This window comes from Anolis sagrei, chromosome 1, assembly GCF_037176765.1.
Source record: "Anolis sagrei isolate rAnoSag1 chromosome 1, rAnoSag1.mat, whole genome shotgun sequence".
NCBI lineage: Eukaryota > Metazoa > Chordata > Lepidosauria > Squamata > Dactyloidae > Anolis > Anolis sagrei.
The window spans coordinates 233,614,821-233,631,465 of NC_090021.1; the positions used below are offsets into that span (position 1 = coordinate 233,614,821).

At 43.8% G+C, this 16,645-nt stretch overlaps 1 protein-coding gene across 1 annotated transcript; it reads left to right on the forward strand.

Annotated features, from left to right (window-relative positions):
- Positions 1–2,805: 2,805 nt before the first annotated feature.
- LRRC55 (leucine rich repeat containing 55) lies at positions 2,806–16,244 on the forward strand. Its single transcript, XM_060772024.2, has 2 exons — positions 2,806–4,530; positions 14,151–16,244. Exons 1-2 carry the CDS (start codon positions 3,861–3,863, stop codon positions 14,384–14,386), a joined length of 906 nt encoding a protein of 301 aa, XP_060628007.2. The 5' UTR covers positions 2,806–3,860; the 3' UTR covers positions 14,387–16,244.
- Positions 16,245–16,645: the final 401 nt, after the last annotated feature.

The window sequence follows — 16,645 nt, forward strand, 5'->3', positions numbered from 1 at the left end:
CAAAAGCTCTTGTGAAGCAGCAGTGGGCCGCAGAAGCAGCGGGGTAGTGGGTGAGAATGCCAATATGGCTGCCAGAGCAGCCTGTCTGCTGTCTCAAGCTGCTGGCAAGAGCAAAAGTCGATCTCCAGGCAAGGCCAGCATTTGGAAGACGTTTCCTGGTGGCCAATATATGCTGCTCTTGGAGAAAAGTCTGCCAGCAAAGAGAAGCTGCTTGTATGATGTCTATTTATTCCCATTCTACCTCCTCCGCCACCACAATTTCTGAGCATGGGTGTTCTTGTGTGTCTCCCCATATGACTAATACTTTTCTGTCCATGTCTATCTCCCAAGACTCCAACCACCACTACCACTCGTCTGCCTGAATCTGCTTTCCCCTCCTCCCCATGTGTGTCCTCACTCTGTTATCTCTGGGATCCCGTGGGTGCCTTTTTTATTCCATCAGTTGCTTCATCCTTATGCTCTCCTTCTCTTATCTCCCCCTCCCCTTCTTCCCTGCTGCCTCAGCTCAGTGGGGTCTGCAGCCAGCACTCCTGTTGCTCAGAGATGAGGAGGCAGTTGCTAAGAGACAGTGAAACGTCAGCACCTGGCCCTCAAGGAAAAAAGAGAGAGGGAGGGAGGGAGAGAGGGAGGGAGGGAAGGGAAGAGAGAGCAGGGAGGAGGGAGAGAAGGGGAAGGAAGAGGAGGAGGAGGTGGGGAAAGACCTGGCTGAAATGACATGCACACACACACACACACACACACACATGCATCCAGCACCGGCAGCTGTGAGTGAGTCCATGAGAGGCTGACATTGAAATTCCCTCTGCATCTCCTTGCCTTCTGGAGGCACAGATGAGGGAAGGGTGAAAGGAGGCAAGAAGAGGCGGAGTGGAATGGGAAGACACAGTCCTTGTCACGAAGGAGGCACCTCGATGGATCAAGAAAAGTCGAGACCAGAGCTGAGCCGAGCCACAAAAATTGGAAATATATAGATGTACATTTCATCTCCTCAGAGTAAGTATCTTCTTTGAAGAAAAGACATAAAGAAGCACAGGGGGGGAAAGGGGACTGCATGCTTACTGGGTCTTGGTGAGAAAAGTAAGGTTTTGGTGTTCCCCATGTCCCGTGAGCAGGGTGTGTCTTTAGTGGGGTGAAAGTGGATGGTATGAAAGTGGATGGTATGGAAGAAAGATTGCATCTACAGTGGTGTCAGGAGAGAAGGCAATGGGTGCAAAGATATGCAAAAGATAGAATATAAGCTCAGAGAGGAATATGAGTAAATTATATTTTTTGCATGGTTGTTGTTCAGGAGACATAGGAAATGAAAGGAATCAGGGAAGGAAAGAAACAAGAAGAAAGATTAAGAGAGGTTGAGATGATGCTGGAGGAAGAAAGCTATGGAAGGGGAAAGAGATGTTTGAAGAAAGGGATAAGAATGGAAGTATAGTTCAGGGAAGTGCATGTGTCACGCAGTGAACGGAGGGATCATAAATAAAAGAGAAGTAGGAATTCTGAGAGATAGAGCCATTTCTCCAACAGAACACAATTTCAAGTTCTCTGCTGCGAGAGGCCCAAAGGTGCTTCACATCTCAAGGAGGCACAAGATGCCTCAGTAGACCTCTCTGGGTGGGTGGTGCCCTTGGGCCTGGCATGAAAGATGGCAATGTAGGTCATTGAGACTAAGATCTGTTGACAAGAGCCATGTACTATCCCAGTGCTGCCTGATAAACAGGAGTTAGACACAGAACAGAAATGTATTAAGTCTGCCACAAGTCTTAACCAACACTAAAACAGGAGTTAGTTGCAGAACTGAAATGTATTACTTCAAATTAGTAATACAAACCTCAAACTAGTATTTTAATTTGTTCCTTTGGCCTTTTATGATAAATTCCTCAACGGGTCAGGTGAGCTGTGACATATATCTAGTTCGTGTTCCAATTTTCCCCTCTGCATGAAATAGCAGGGGCATAGTAATAAAACTACATGGAGTCCTCAGATAAAATACCATAGATAAAGTTTCTAAATCCAATGCTTGGTTTGTAATTAATTTACAGTAGCTAATGTTATAAATAAGACTAAAGAAGGAAATAATCTTGTTGAGATGTCAGGCTGAACACATAGGCAGCTGATGGTTCTCATTTCAGTGGGTTGCTGTACTCATATTTGGACTACATCTAATGTATCAAACTACAGTTGGTCCCCCACATTTGCAGGCTTCACTTTTGCAAATCTGATTATTTACAGATGTGCTCAAAGCGATATCTCTAGGAGTATTCAGATCCTCCAATGAGACTCTATGATCAATCTCCACCAGAGGTTGACTATGGAGTCTCACTGGAAGAACTAGATTCCTAAAGAAAATAGTTTTCTGGGCATTTTTTGTCATCTAACATATTTCCATAGACTCATGCTGGAGGACCAAGGGATTCATAGAAAAGTGTTCTCATAGGGGGGGAAACCGTGATTTTCTTTAAATTCACATTTTCCTACTTCTGCAGACATCCTACATCCCTAACTCCAGAAAAAGTGGAGGGCTGATTGTATTTCCAAACTAGATTCAGGACCATAGACAGCTCCTTTAACCTTTGAAATAAAACCATAAAAAGATTCACGGAGCCCCTGATATGGGAGAAACCAGCCACCACCAGTTGAATTCACAAGGATTACAAACTAAAGGATTGTGGTCCCAACAGGATCAGGTAAAAGCTCAAAGTTGATCTGTGACATCTTTTCCAAATCTTTGATTTGTATTGTTTCATTGGCAGGTTACTCAGCAAGAATTCTGCTAATGTCTGCTGTGAACGAAGGACAAACTTATAAGAAAGCATCACATCTTGTGTCCTGGCCCTTTTATTTTATTCAGATCCTGTGGACATTTCCTCTCATATATCTGGGACAGCATTTTAAAGAAAGAAACACCATGTTTCCATGCTGTCAATTCTGTGGTATTCTGTGGCTTTTTGGTACTTCCAGAGTAAGGAACACTCCCATAAACTGAAAAATGACTGCCAACCTTCTTTCCAGACAAATGAAGTTGTGGACTCCTTTGTGGCTTGTGTCCAGCCATAGTTCCTCCTGACCTTTCCAAGAGAGCCTCACCAAGACATCTCCAATTCAGCAGCACGCTTATTAAGAGTATACTGACAACTTTATCAGCAATGGAACATGGAGAGCTCTTAAAACCTCACATTTCATTTATGAATGCTCATTTCTAAGGACACTTCCATAATGACACCTTTAACAATGCCTCTAACATCCTTTCCAATGGCACTTCTTCTCCTCAAAGAGAAAATGCTGTCAGTTCTATAAAACTGCAAGTGGATGTACCAGGACAGCAACATTTATTGGACACATTATATATGTCTTGTGTGACAATGAACATCCATGAGAGCCATCAGCATGTTAAGTCTCCAATAGATAACACAGGGTAAAAAATGAAAATAAAAAAGATTCTCTTAATTCAAGCTCAAGAGATCCAAGAATCAACAAACACTGGGTAAAATGACCAACTTTGTTTAAATATGTTTCTTTTTGCCATGCATTTTTAATTTCTCCATAGACCAAGGCCAGGCCCATCAAACAGCATGTATGCTGGTAGACATCTCTCTTCAACTTGTCCACCCACAGGGAAAGATATTCAGGCAGCTAATTAAGTACTAAAGGTCATCAGCTTCTGGTCGCATCAGAGCTCTTTTATGGTACATATCTCTATAAGTGCCTCAAGATTAGGAGAAGTTAGGATTCAATATCCCACCTTTCTTCCAGCCAGATTGTAGCAGGCTTCATGTGTACTTGCTCACATTTTCTGGTTTCTGTCTCCATCCATTGTTCTCCCTTCTGGATTGGCTTCTTCTCTACCATGTAGCGTTTACCTTGCCAAAATGAGTGCAGACTGTGTTCAGCTGGGGGGAGAGCAGTTTGCACCCCACTGCTACCCTGCCATGATACTGAACCCTTTCCTTGTAGCAGTGGTGGTGGTCTTTGCCAGTGCTGTCACTGGCTGTCCAGTTCTGTGCACATGCCGCAGCCAGGTTGTGGACTGCAGTGGGCTTCGGCTCTTTTCGGTGCCACCAGATCTTCCGTTGGACACTCGGAACTTAAGTCTGGCTCACAACCGCCTCACAACTATCCCTGCTGGATACCTTACATGCTATACTGAATTGAGGGTGTTGGACTTGCGAAACAACTCCCTGGTTGAATTACCTTCTGGACTTTTTCTGACCTCCAAGCGCCTGTCCTATCTGGACTTGAGCTACAACAACTTGACTCAAGTTGTGCCCAATATGTTCCAGGAGGCCTACAATCTGGTGCATATTGACTTGAGCCACAATCCATGGCTGAGGAAGGTACACCCCCAGGCTTTCCAAGGCTTAGTCCAACTCCGTGACCTTGATCTCAGCTATGGGGGGCTCTCTTTCCTTAGCCTTGAAGCTCTGGAAGGTCTCACAGGCCTGGTGACTCTTCAGATTTCAGGCAATCCCTGGGTGTGTGGTTGTACCATGGAGCCACTGCTGAAGTGGTTGAGAAACAGGATCCAGCGGTGCATGTCAGGTAAGTGAAATCCAACAACAGTCCATTTCTTAGCTTTAGTTTGGGCTCTCTTTCCTGTCTCACCACATAACTCTTTACCCCTCCATCTGAAGTGAGAGTCTTCTGTTCCCCAGGCAGTCACTGTGAGACTGTGAACTTTTTCATACTACAAAAGCACAGCACTATCATTCCACTTTAAACTGTCATGGAAATATCATGTGAAATCTTGGGCTCTGTAGTTTGCTAAGAAGCACCAGAAGAGTTCTCTGGCTGAGGATTCTGAATGCATCTTCCTAAAGCACAAATCCCATTATTTTATAGGATGCAGCCATGACTGTTAAAATGAATTCTCAATACTATGATAGTGTAGTGAGAAAGGGCGCCTAAGAAAATGAAAAGTTACAATTTGATCATCCCAGGGAAGGCATTTGGTTTTTCTCACTCCAATTCAAATCTGGCATTATTAGAAAGTTTTCCTATATTATTTACTAGAAATTATTAGAAATTATAAATCAGATGATAAACCCTGCTACAAACAGTTAAGAGATATCTGAAATTTCACCAAGGAGAGAGACAGTGTGTGATCGTGACAATGCAGTACTTTGTTATACCTACATTTACTATCAGTAAAGAATGCTAGAAATAAATTGCGCTCCCCACCTGTTTGTTTAAGCTGTTGATCTAAATGGCTCTTTTAGAATCACAAGGAAAAGCAGGATAATTCTTAAGGAAGACCAGCAATACAGAATCATGTTGGGGCTCCTGTGAGGAAGTAGAACAGAATAGATGTTGATTGAAGAAGTTCCCAGAATTTGCTAGAAAGTATGGCCTTTGGTAGAGTTATGGGGCAAAAAAGTAACTTCTCCATGCTCTGGAAATGGATACGAATTGAAAGACTAGCAGGGAATGTGATTTTCCTGCTTCTTGACAAGGGGTTGTATTGGATGGCACATGAGGTCTCTTCCAACTCTATGAAAATGCATCAGAAGTAGAGGAAAAGAGCCAGTAGCAAAACACAAGCATGTGTTACCTTCCTGGGTCCTTTAAGCAATGCCACCAGGAAAAACAGTATGATAGTTATGTTCAATGAAGGCGGCTCACTGAAGTACATGGTCATGTGTTGAACTTGCACACATTAGCATAACAAGGGGTAGGATAAGCCCTGGTTGATACTTGGGTGAGAAAGTGCCAAAAACTGCCAAGTGCTTTAGGCTCTGTTTTAGAGAAAAGAACTGGCAAAATCACCCCTGAGTATTCCTTGCCAAAGAAAACCCTATGGAATTAATATGGTCATATGTCAACAGGCACATAAACACACACACACACACACACACACGTGCCCTAAAGAAAATCAGTGTGGTAGAAGCAGTCAGTTGTTTGATGCCTGACTGAGCACAGATATTGTGCCTGTGAACCAAACTGAGAAAAGGAGAGTCTGTTTATTTTTCATTTTCCTGTAATAGTGATCTATGGAAGAGAAGTTCTAAGGCAGGGTTCCTCAACCTAAGGCCCGGGGACCAGATACAGCCCTCCAAGGTCATTTACCCAGCCCTCGTTCAGGGTCAACCTAAATCTGAAACTACTTGAAAGTACACAACAACAACAATCCTATCTCATGAGCCAAAACCAGACCAACATTTCCCATTGAAATGCTAATGAGTTTATATTTGTTAAAATTGTTCTTCATTTTAATTGTTGCATTGTTTTTAAACTACAAATATGATATGTGCAGTGTGCATAAGAATTCATTTATTTATTTCTTTTCAAATTATAATCTGGCCCTCCAACAGTTTGAAGGACTGTGACCTGGCCCTCTGTTTAAAAAGTTTGAGGACCCCTGTTCTAAAAGATAGTGTCATTTAAAAAAAAAAATGCTGAAAAGGCCAGGGCAGAAACATTCACGGTGGGTCCCCTGAGGCCACCATAAGGGTGGGATCTCTGAACTTTCCACCTGGGCCTGTAGGACCCAGGAATGGAACACAAGAATCCTGTTAAGGTTTGCCAAGGTCACACAGTTGGAATCCTGACTCTGAGGTGGTGTTAGATTGTGATTCAGGAGGGTTCCTACAGCTCTTAAAAGTGTGACTGGATGAGACAAGAGCATGAAGAGCACTGCTTCTGCCAGAGGGCAGTGCCAGATACATCTATAGCCAAGCATGCTTGGAGACCAGGCATGTAGCTGGGGGGGGGGGGGCTCAGGGGGCTTCCCCCCCCCGAAATTCTCATGGTGGTTCGCGAAAAGGCCTTACTGGTGCATTATTTAAACTGTTATGTTTATTCATATCATGATCTGATCACCATACTCAATATATCCCATATGCATGGGGGTATTGGGGTAACGATACAAAAGGTTTGCTAGGCTAGACCCTCTTTCACTCAGACTCAGCCCCCCCCCCCCGAAACTCAGTCCCCTCAAATCCCCCCCGAAAAAAATCAGCCCCCCCCCCCAAAACGAAATCCTGGCTACAGGCCTGTTGGAGACTTCTCCTGCCTCTGCCAGTTCCTACCCAGACAGCAATGTCACAGATTCTCCTTTTGTTAGAAATAATGCAAGTTTGGGCTAGTTCACTCATATTATGTATTTCACCCCTTTATTATAGGATATCCTGAAACAAAAGGATGGTTCCAAAGAAGCATATTAGGGGTGCAGTGGCAATTCTAGCCACATCCTCAGCCTCTGGCTACATAAGAACCCACAGATTCTTCTGCAGATTTTCATGAGCATAGTGACAATCACTTCGTTGGGGTGTAGTCAAGAGGAGAGGGCCAAGTGAGGACACTGTTTCTCCAAATAAGAATTCTACACACATACACAATTGAATTCTAGCTTTTTATCTCCAAATGTGTAGCACTGCGGAGAATGAGGCATTGAAAATTGTTCGCATTTCGAATGCATACATTTGCTGCATTTGCATTCCCTCAGTAACTTTGTGTGTTCTTTTTCTTCGGATGTCTGAATTGTACTTCTAAATAGTCACCTGATTTGTTAAGTTCCTGCAATGGTAGAAACTTAAGGAGTGACAGAAAACTTCATTTGGGATCAGAACTCATTCCTGACATTCCTCACAGCTCTGAGGATGCAGGTGAAATGTCAGGAGAGAATGCTTCTAGAATATGGCCATACAGCCCAAAAAATCTACAACCCAGTGATTCTGGCCATGAAAGCCTTCGATATTAGTTTGGAATAGCATACACACCTTAGAGACTGAAAAAAGGTGGTAGCATAAGCATTCATATCCTCTTTGTTCTCTCAATTATTCTCTAAGGTGCTATTAGACCCCTTTTTATTTGGGGTGACAGAATTCTTATCTGTGTAAAACAATGCCTTAAATTTGTGTCTCCCCACCCTCCCACCCCCAGTTACCTCCCTACAATTTGTCTGTCTCTAGACTAGAAGCTATAGAAGACTGGCCCTAGGTGCAACTGCAACCGCCACCCCACAGAAGGTTGTTAAGGGACACGGGAGCATTATAACAAGCTCTCTGGACATATGGCTGGTTGTGGTAATGCTCACAATACCACACAGTTGGAAGCTTGACAACCAGCATTCCCTATGATTAGATGGCCACGTGGGGAGTTTTTCAATGACTACATCACTATTCTGAAAATGGTCTTTTGAGACCACTCAGATACATTCAATCCATTAAAACTGAATGGCTGTCAGAGCTGAATGGAAATTATATATGCTGGGCAAGCTGCCCTTGTGATGTGCCATCATGCTGTTTTCCTCACTTCTCTTGTGTATCCTTGTAAAGTGATGGATCCTCAGATTGCATGAGGAATCATAAATAAGCACCCTCTCTCTGTGTCCATGCTAGATTAGTTCTTACCTAACCTTCATGCTTATTTTACAAGCCGCAAGCTAGAGATTCTGGAGACAGGAAATCCTGCACTCTTCCTTGCCTTAACCATAACCCTTGCATCCTTGTTACAGCTTTTTTAGAACATTGATTTTATATAGCTGGTTATGAAGGGGGCAGCGGTCACAGAAGGCTTGTGCAAAAAGAAAATTCCTTTACTCTTTACAGTAGTTTAAGCAGAGAAGAAAATAAACACCTTTATCCAGATGTAGCAGAAAATATAGTCCTTCAACATTCAAAATAAAATATAGCTTAATTGAGCGACTTACTTACAAAACAAATTGTCCTTTCCAAAGAGCATTGTATCAATAATCTGCAGGAGAAAAATAACAGAGCTCGACACCCCAACAGCAATTTGCAAAGAGCTCCAAACGGTATATTCAAACCTCTGTAGTTATACCCTGTTGATTGGAGCAAGAGAAATCACTTGCATTTATTAATCCATGCAACACCCATGCATGTGGACCCTTTCTTTCTTTACCTATACATCTACCTTAACCTTGGTGTTGATCTTTGCAAAAACTCACCCAGTTTTCTGTATACCTTAACGAATTACAGGCAAAGGGTTACAGATTTGCATGGTCCCATCCACCCCCATCCCCAACTCAACCATTAAACCAAAAAACTGAATATCTTTTGAAAAATTCTAACTTCAAATCCCTCCCGTTGTGATATGCAAGGTCTTTATAAGAAAGGGTTTGGGGAAAAGAGAAGAGGACATTTAGAAATGTACACACGTGTACATTTGTAGTCTGAAGAATTTCAGTCTATGAACTGCACAGTGTGACACTACTAAGTCTGAATTATATATAACAATGAAATGTAAGGAAAGGCCAGAAAATTAAAAATGGGGATGAGACCAAAGAAAGAAACCTGAACATGTAAGATGAGTTAAGGTAAATATGGTAAAGTTTCAGAAGGGGTTTTCAGTATTGAAAACTCAATACGAAAACATAGTATGAAGTCTTGAGTAGAGCAAGGATGCACAAGCTGTAGCCCTCTAGGTGTTTTGGGTTTCAGCTTTGGATTTCCTGGCCATTGGGCAAGCTGGCTAAGACTTCTGGGGGTTGAATTCACAGGTTGTGCACCACTGGACTAGAAGATACTTCATCAAATGCATGAACCATCTTGGAGATATTCTAGATATAGAGTCAATGAGAAACTGTGTTAACAGGGTTGTTGTAGGTTTTTTCGGCTATATGGCCATGTTCTAGAAGCATTCTCTCCTACTTCTAGAACATGGGCATATAGCCCAAACATGTCTTCAGACAAAGTCGCTTTGATCCGCTCTGGGCTGGACGCCACATTAAATGCAGTCTCCGTGGATGTGACACAAGCACCTGCTTGTCCTATTTTGTTGGATTCTTTTCAGTTTGTGAAGCCCGAGGATGTGGACAAGATACTTGGAGGAATGAGACCCACCACGTCCATCCTAGACCCCTGCCCATCCTGGCTTCTGAAGGAGGCCAGAGGGGGATTGGCCGAGTGGGTAACGGTGGTGGTTAATGCCTCCCTTCGGGAAGGCAAGATTCCAGCGAGCCTAAAACAGGCTGTTATAAAGCCGCTGTTGAAGAAACCATCACTGGACCCCACCAAATTTGACAACTTTCGGCCTGTTTCCAATCTTCCCTTCTTGGGCAAAGTCATGGAAAGCGTGGTGGCCTCACAACTCCAGGTATTCTTGAGAGACACGGATTATCTGGATCCGGCACAGTCTGGTTTCAGACCGGGACATGGTACCGAGACGGTCTTGGTCGCCTTAGTGGATGATCTGCGCCGGGAGCTAGACAGGGGGAGTGTGTCCCTGTTGGTGCTCCTGGACCTCTCAGTGGCCTTCGATACCGTCGACCACGGTATTCTTCTGGGGCGCCTTGCAGAGATGGGTCTTGGGGGCACTGCTTTGCAGTGGCTCCGGTCATTTCTGGAGGGTCGTACCCAGAAGGTGTTATTGGGGGACTCCTGTTCAACACCACAGCCGTTGACCTGTGGGGTTCCTCAGGGCTCCATCTTGTCCCCCATGCTGTTTAACATCTACATGAAGCCGCTGGGTGAGATCATCCAGAGTTTCGGGGTGCGGTGTCACCTGTACGCAGATGACGTCCAACTCTGTCACTCCTTCCCACCTGCTACTAAGGAGGCCGTCGAAGTCCTGAACCGGTGCCTGGCCGCTGTAATGGTCTGGATGAGGGCGAACAAACTGAAACTAAATCCAGACAAGACAGAGGTACTCCTGGTCAGTCGCAAGGCCGAGCAGGGTATAGGGTTACAGCCTGTGCTGGACGGGGTCGCACTCCCCTTGAAGGCGCAGGTTCGCAGCTTGGGTGTGACCCTGGACTCGTCGCTGAGCCTGGATCCCCAGGTTTCAGTGGTGACCAGGGGAGCATTTGCACAGCTTAGGCTCGTGCGCCAGCTGCGCCCGTATCTTGGGAAGTCTGACTTGGCCACGGTGGTACACGCTTTGGTCACATCCCGCCTCGACTACTGCAACGCTCTCTATGTGGGGCTGCCCTTGAAGACGGCCCGGAAGCTTCAGCTAGTCCAGCGCGCGGCAGCCATGTTGTTAACAGGAGCAGGGCGCAGGGAGCATACAACGCCCCTGCTGTCCCAGCTCCACTGGCTGCCGATTTGCTACCGGGCCCAATTTAAGGTGCTGGTGTTATCCTACAAAGCCCTAAACGGTTCCGGCCCAAAATACCTTGCAGACCGCATCTCGGCCTACGAGCCCACGAGGACCTTGAGATCATCCGGGGAGGCCCTTCTCTCGGTCCCGCCTGCCTCACAGGCACGCCTGGCGGGGACGAGAGAGCGAGCCTTCTCGGTGGTGGCCCCCCGGCTGTGGAACACCCTCCCTGCCGAAGTTAGACAGGCGCCCTCCCTTATGGCCTTTCGTAGGAGCCTGAAAACATGGCTCTTCGAGTTGGCCTTCAACTGAAGTGCCATATCATTGGAAATGATGACCGGAATGGACTACGACTATGAAATCGACTATGACCCCAGGATATGACGAAGCGGATTTTTAGTATAAGTATATGTTATGTAGTAGTAGATTGTTGTGTACTGTCTTGATTTATTGTAAACGGTCTTTTCTATGTTGTTGTTCACCGCCATGAGTCGCCCTAGGGCTGAGAGTGGCGGTCAATAAGTGCAAGAAATAAATAAATAAATAAATAGGGACATATAGCCCGAAAAACCTACAATAACCCAGTGAAGCCAGCCATGAAAGCCTTCAACAATACAATGTGTTAACAGGCACTGCTAAAAGCAAACTGAGGTACAAAGAGACTCAGTACAGTGAAAAGGATGATGATGGTGGTGATATTAATTCATATCACACTTTTCACTCCATTATGAGAATGAAGGCAAATGCAAATGGTAAAAACAATGCAGTTAAAAACAAAACAAAATATTCAATAAAGGTAAAAATATGAACATTATTTTAAAAAACAAACAATTCACTTAGTGATGGAAGGAGAGCAAGACAGGGCCACTCTGGCCTCTATAGCGGCTCCTCCACACAGCCCTATATCCCAGAATGTCAAGGCAGGAAATCCCACATTATCTGAGTGTGGAGTAAGATAACCCAGTTCAAAGCAGATATTGTGGGATTTTCTGCCTTGATATTCTGGGATATAGGGCTGTGTGGAAGAGCCCTAGGGAGAGAGTTCAAAGTCTGAGAACTACCATTAAAAGGCCTACTCCCTAGTTACAAACAAATAAACTTGGGACAGGACAGAAACCTCTCCACTTGATCTTAGACCCCTTCCACGCAGCTATATAACCCAGAATATCAAGGCAAAGAATCCCATAATATCTGCTTTGAACTGGGTTATCTGAGTCCACACTGCCCTATATTCCAGTTCAAAGTAGATAATGTGGAATTTTATATAGGTGTGTGGAAGGGGCCCTTAGAGCTCTTATTGGCTCATACATGGAGATACAGTTCTTCAAACAGCCTGGACACCAGCATTTAGAATTGTCCCTGGAAAATGGACTGCGGTTTGTTGATCTATTGTAAAATAGAAGTTATGTGCTCCTTGTTACCATCCTCAGTTACGAATATGACTGCAGTTTTTGGGGTCAAGTAAAGTTTTGAGCACATTTATTTATTTATTTATTTATTTATTTTTGTGGTATTTGTATACTGCCCTTCTCAACCCCGTAGGGGACTCAGGGTGGTTCACAGTGTTGGCAACCAATGCCCACACATTAACCCACACAGAGTGTATTACAGTAACTCAAATGGGATGTAACTAAACCATGTATTACTGTGGCTAGATCCAACTTCTCCAATAATGGGCATAGTTGATGCAACAACTTTTAAGTATGCAAATGCACTGCTTATCACTCTTGAAACCTGGGCTTCCAGGCTCAGTGCTAAATCCAGGAAGTCTTCCCAAACTGTGTCTGTGTTTTCAAGGAGAGTGTAACCCCATCTAATACAAGCTGAATCCATGTTTCCAGGTATTTTTTTAACCGAAGAGGAATTTAATATTTTTTGTCCTCATTCGGTCCATTACAGCTGCCAAGTCCCAGGTTAGCACAGAAACAGCTTTCTTCGAAGTAAGTGGAACAAGATAATAGAGTATATGGGTATGATCAGCAGACTAGTGACACCTCAAAACTTGGAGCAATCTTTCCCAGAAGTTTCATGCATCATATGTTAAATAACGTAGGGAGCAAAACAGAATGCTTTGGAACTCCAAAGATCAATGGACATGGAGTTAAACAGGAATTCGCCAACACTACACTATGAGACTGCCCCTCCAAGAAAGTCCCACCCCAGTGAGGTGATTTAAAAGAATACCATGGTTAAGTGTGTTGATAGCAGCCAAGAGGTGCAGCAGGATTTCATCATTCAGGTCTTTGCAAGCATCATAGGATGTTTGCAGCATAGCTGATCTATAGATCCCCACACCAGCCATCACACGATGCACATTCACTTCTGGCAGGGCTCCATAGATCAACTGTGGTGCAAGTATCCTACGACGCTTCGCCCAGAATTGGCTGGCAAATCACCCTGCTTCCCCTCACCAATGTGATGAGGTCCTTAGATCATACACCAAGGTAATCAAAGCTGTCCAGACCTGAAATAAGACTGAAATAGATCTAAACATTAATATGTCTAAATACCAGATATACTGTCTAGGGATGTACCAATGAAATTGGGTTGAAATATAGATGCATGTGGATTCTGATGAATACATAACCCAGCTGAGACACATCCCTTTCCTACTAAAAACTACAAATAAATATCTGGATCTGAAGTTAACAAGTACTGGAAAAGGAGTGCATTGGATGAAAAAAAATGCATTTTTTCAGATTCATGATTACTTGTATTGAAATGATCAAACTGCTATTTCAGTCTTTACCTCAATTCTCCATCCATTAAATGTGACATCGCTTTTGGTTTTCAAATTAAGGCCAATAAAGTTTTTGTTTTTTAAAAATAGTGTATCTAAAATACTAAAATAATAAGAAATAGTCATAATACTGATGAAGAATTGGAAGTAATTTCATCTGGAGATACCCTGGAGAAAACAGAGTAACCAGAGGGCATGAAATCTGGGGTACCAGAAGGAGGCAGAAGTGGCTGTTTTTCCATATGAAATACATAATTGTCGGATGCTGTATAGAAAAGCCTAAATATGATCATGACCTGCATAGTTCATGAATTCCAGAGGGGAAGTGCTAAGCAGTTCAGAGATATAACCTGCTCTCACTTTTCAGATTATTTTTTTTTGTATATGCATACATGTGTATATTATCCCAATCTTCTTTCAGATACACAGCTGGCAGAATGCCGGGAGCCACCTGAAGTGGAAGGAGCCCCCTTGTTTTCCCTGACAGAGGAAAGCTTCAAGGCCTGCCACCTGACCTTGACACTGGATGATTATCTCTTCATTGCCTTTGTGGGCTTCGTGGTCTCCATCGCTTCAGTTGCCACCAACTTCCTTCTAGGCATCACAGCCAACTGCTGTCACCGTTGGAGCAAGGCAAATGAGGATGAGGAGATATAGCCACGTGGCCTGATCCTTCCAGCTCCTGCATTGCTCACTGCCAGGGGGAGCCAAGGGCTATCGTGTTCAGGGAAAGCAGAAGGACTAGTCTTTTTCCTGCTCTGCCATTTTCTTGAGACTTCCCCCTCACCAGCCCTTGTATAGCAGCACCGGACCAGACCAGTCTTTCTTACTGGAGACAGGGGAGAGGGCCAGCGAGAGCAGGGAGATTGAAGTGTGCCTTGTATAATCCTCTTTGCACTGGAAACGCCCAGTGAGCCATGTCTAGAAAAGTGACAGGAAAGCATCAATAAGACATTTAGACCATTCTTCATCTTTTGCTCCAGCATGCACACAGGTGTGCATGTACATGTACACACATTGTATTCATGTGTACCTTTTGCACCCTTTTCAGTCCAAGCCTTGGGTTCACAGCTGTAGCATTGAAAACAATCAAATATACATGTGCATTCATGTCATATTCAACTACCAACTGATTTCATGGAGAAAAATCAAAAGGTTTTTTCTACTTAGGAGATCCAAAGCTTTTCTCTTTTTTTAGCATCCCATCCCATTATGGCATAGTTTTGATAGCTATTCATCTTTAGGTTGGGAGAACTACATTTTAACCATTCTAACAAGTCCCAGGGGCCCATAGTTTCCATTTATTTCTACATGCAGTGGTTTCATTTTTATCTGGAAAATTTTATCCAAGAAAATTTTGAAAACAAAAATGAGGGCCAGATACATCCACAGTTGAAAGCGATTATTCATCCCCATTGCTACAATTTGCACAAGTGTTTGCTGGGTCTGCAAGTGGCCTTTTTTTCGCCAGATGTTGATTTAGGTCAAAGTGTTTCTGGTTTAGGGTGGAAACCCTATATATAGATTGCACAGGGAGAATAATTATGCTATAGCAAAGGAAATCTTATAATGAAAACCCATTGTCTCCACAGTGTCATTCAAAAAGAAAGACAGTATGACATTTAACGAAGTTGGGTTGGCAAGTACAATACTTAGATTAAACTAGGAGCAAGTGTAGTTTAGGATATATAAGACTGACAAAGTTGAATTGGGTGTGTACATTCAAGGCTTGGCCGTAGATAAGAAAAAAGGGGAGTCTTTATTCACTTCAAAGATGGAGTCCCACGGAGCTCATCAAATGGCTGTTTCTGGTGGTTGACCCTGGATTTTGTTTTTAAAGTGTATGGAAAGGGGGGGATTATGAAGTCAGAGAGAAATCAATTCCACTGCTCTACCTGTCCATAGAAATGGCTAAAACTGGGTATTTTAAGGTGGGATGGGAAATATTGTTAAATTCTCAGTTTTCTTTGGAAACAGAGGACCCCTGAACATCACATCTTGAACCTCTTCAGATGTGTCGGCGGAATCACCGCAGTCTGTGGTAATTATAGCAGCACACATCCAGGGACATGGGAACCTATCACCCCACACCCCGCACCATCCTGGCTTCCCCACTACGTTATCACATGGAGGAAAGTGTCCACCAGCCGGCTTGCCCCGTTGAGGGCAATGCAACTGTGGAAAGTGTCCCATGTTTCCACTGCCAATGTTTTTTTTTGTTTGTTTTTTTTTTTTTTTGCAGTGATACCAGTTCTGCAGCAGTTTTGCCACAGAGCCACCTCAGAAGTACTTCTCAAGGGTGTGATGGGAGCTGTCAGGCTCCATGGCAAAGCTGCCAAGGAACTGGAGTTGCTGCCAAAATATGCCCCCTGTGAAGAGGTCCTTAGAAGACTATTTTCTCCACTTCCCCCTCTCCTTGTGAGATGAGGTTCTATGAAGAAAACATTACTACTGCAGTGAAATAATTTACCTGGGTGGCAAAATTAAGAGAATAAAATGATACATGGTTAAAATACCCTAACTTTGGGATTATGAATTCTTCATCGTATCTGCAGCTTTGATTTTCTTCAATCCTTTTTGGAAACATGTATACATATTAGAAGGTTTTATCAGTTTTATATCCACTTAACTGTCATACTTTCCCCAAAAGATCTTGAGGACTTCAATTTGGCTCAAAGTTGCCAAACATTCACTCGAAAAAATAAGGAGAAAACATAGTATCTAATCATACTGGCCTTCAGAATTGCCATGCACCATGGCAAATCTGTCCATGCCCATCAGGGGGCGTGGGGAACCCATCGCCTCACGCCCTGCATCACCTGACTTACCCAATCCTATGGGGGGAAGCGTCCACAGTGCCTGGTTTCCTCCTGTGTTGCCGCCATGGCAGCATACACTGTTCTGCTACAGTTTAGC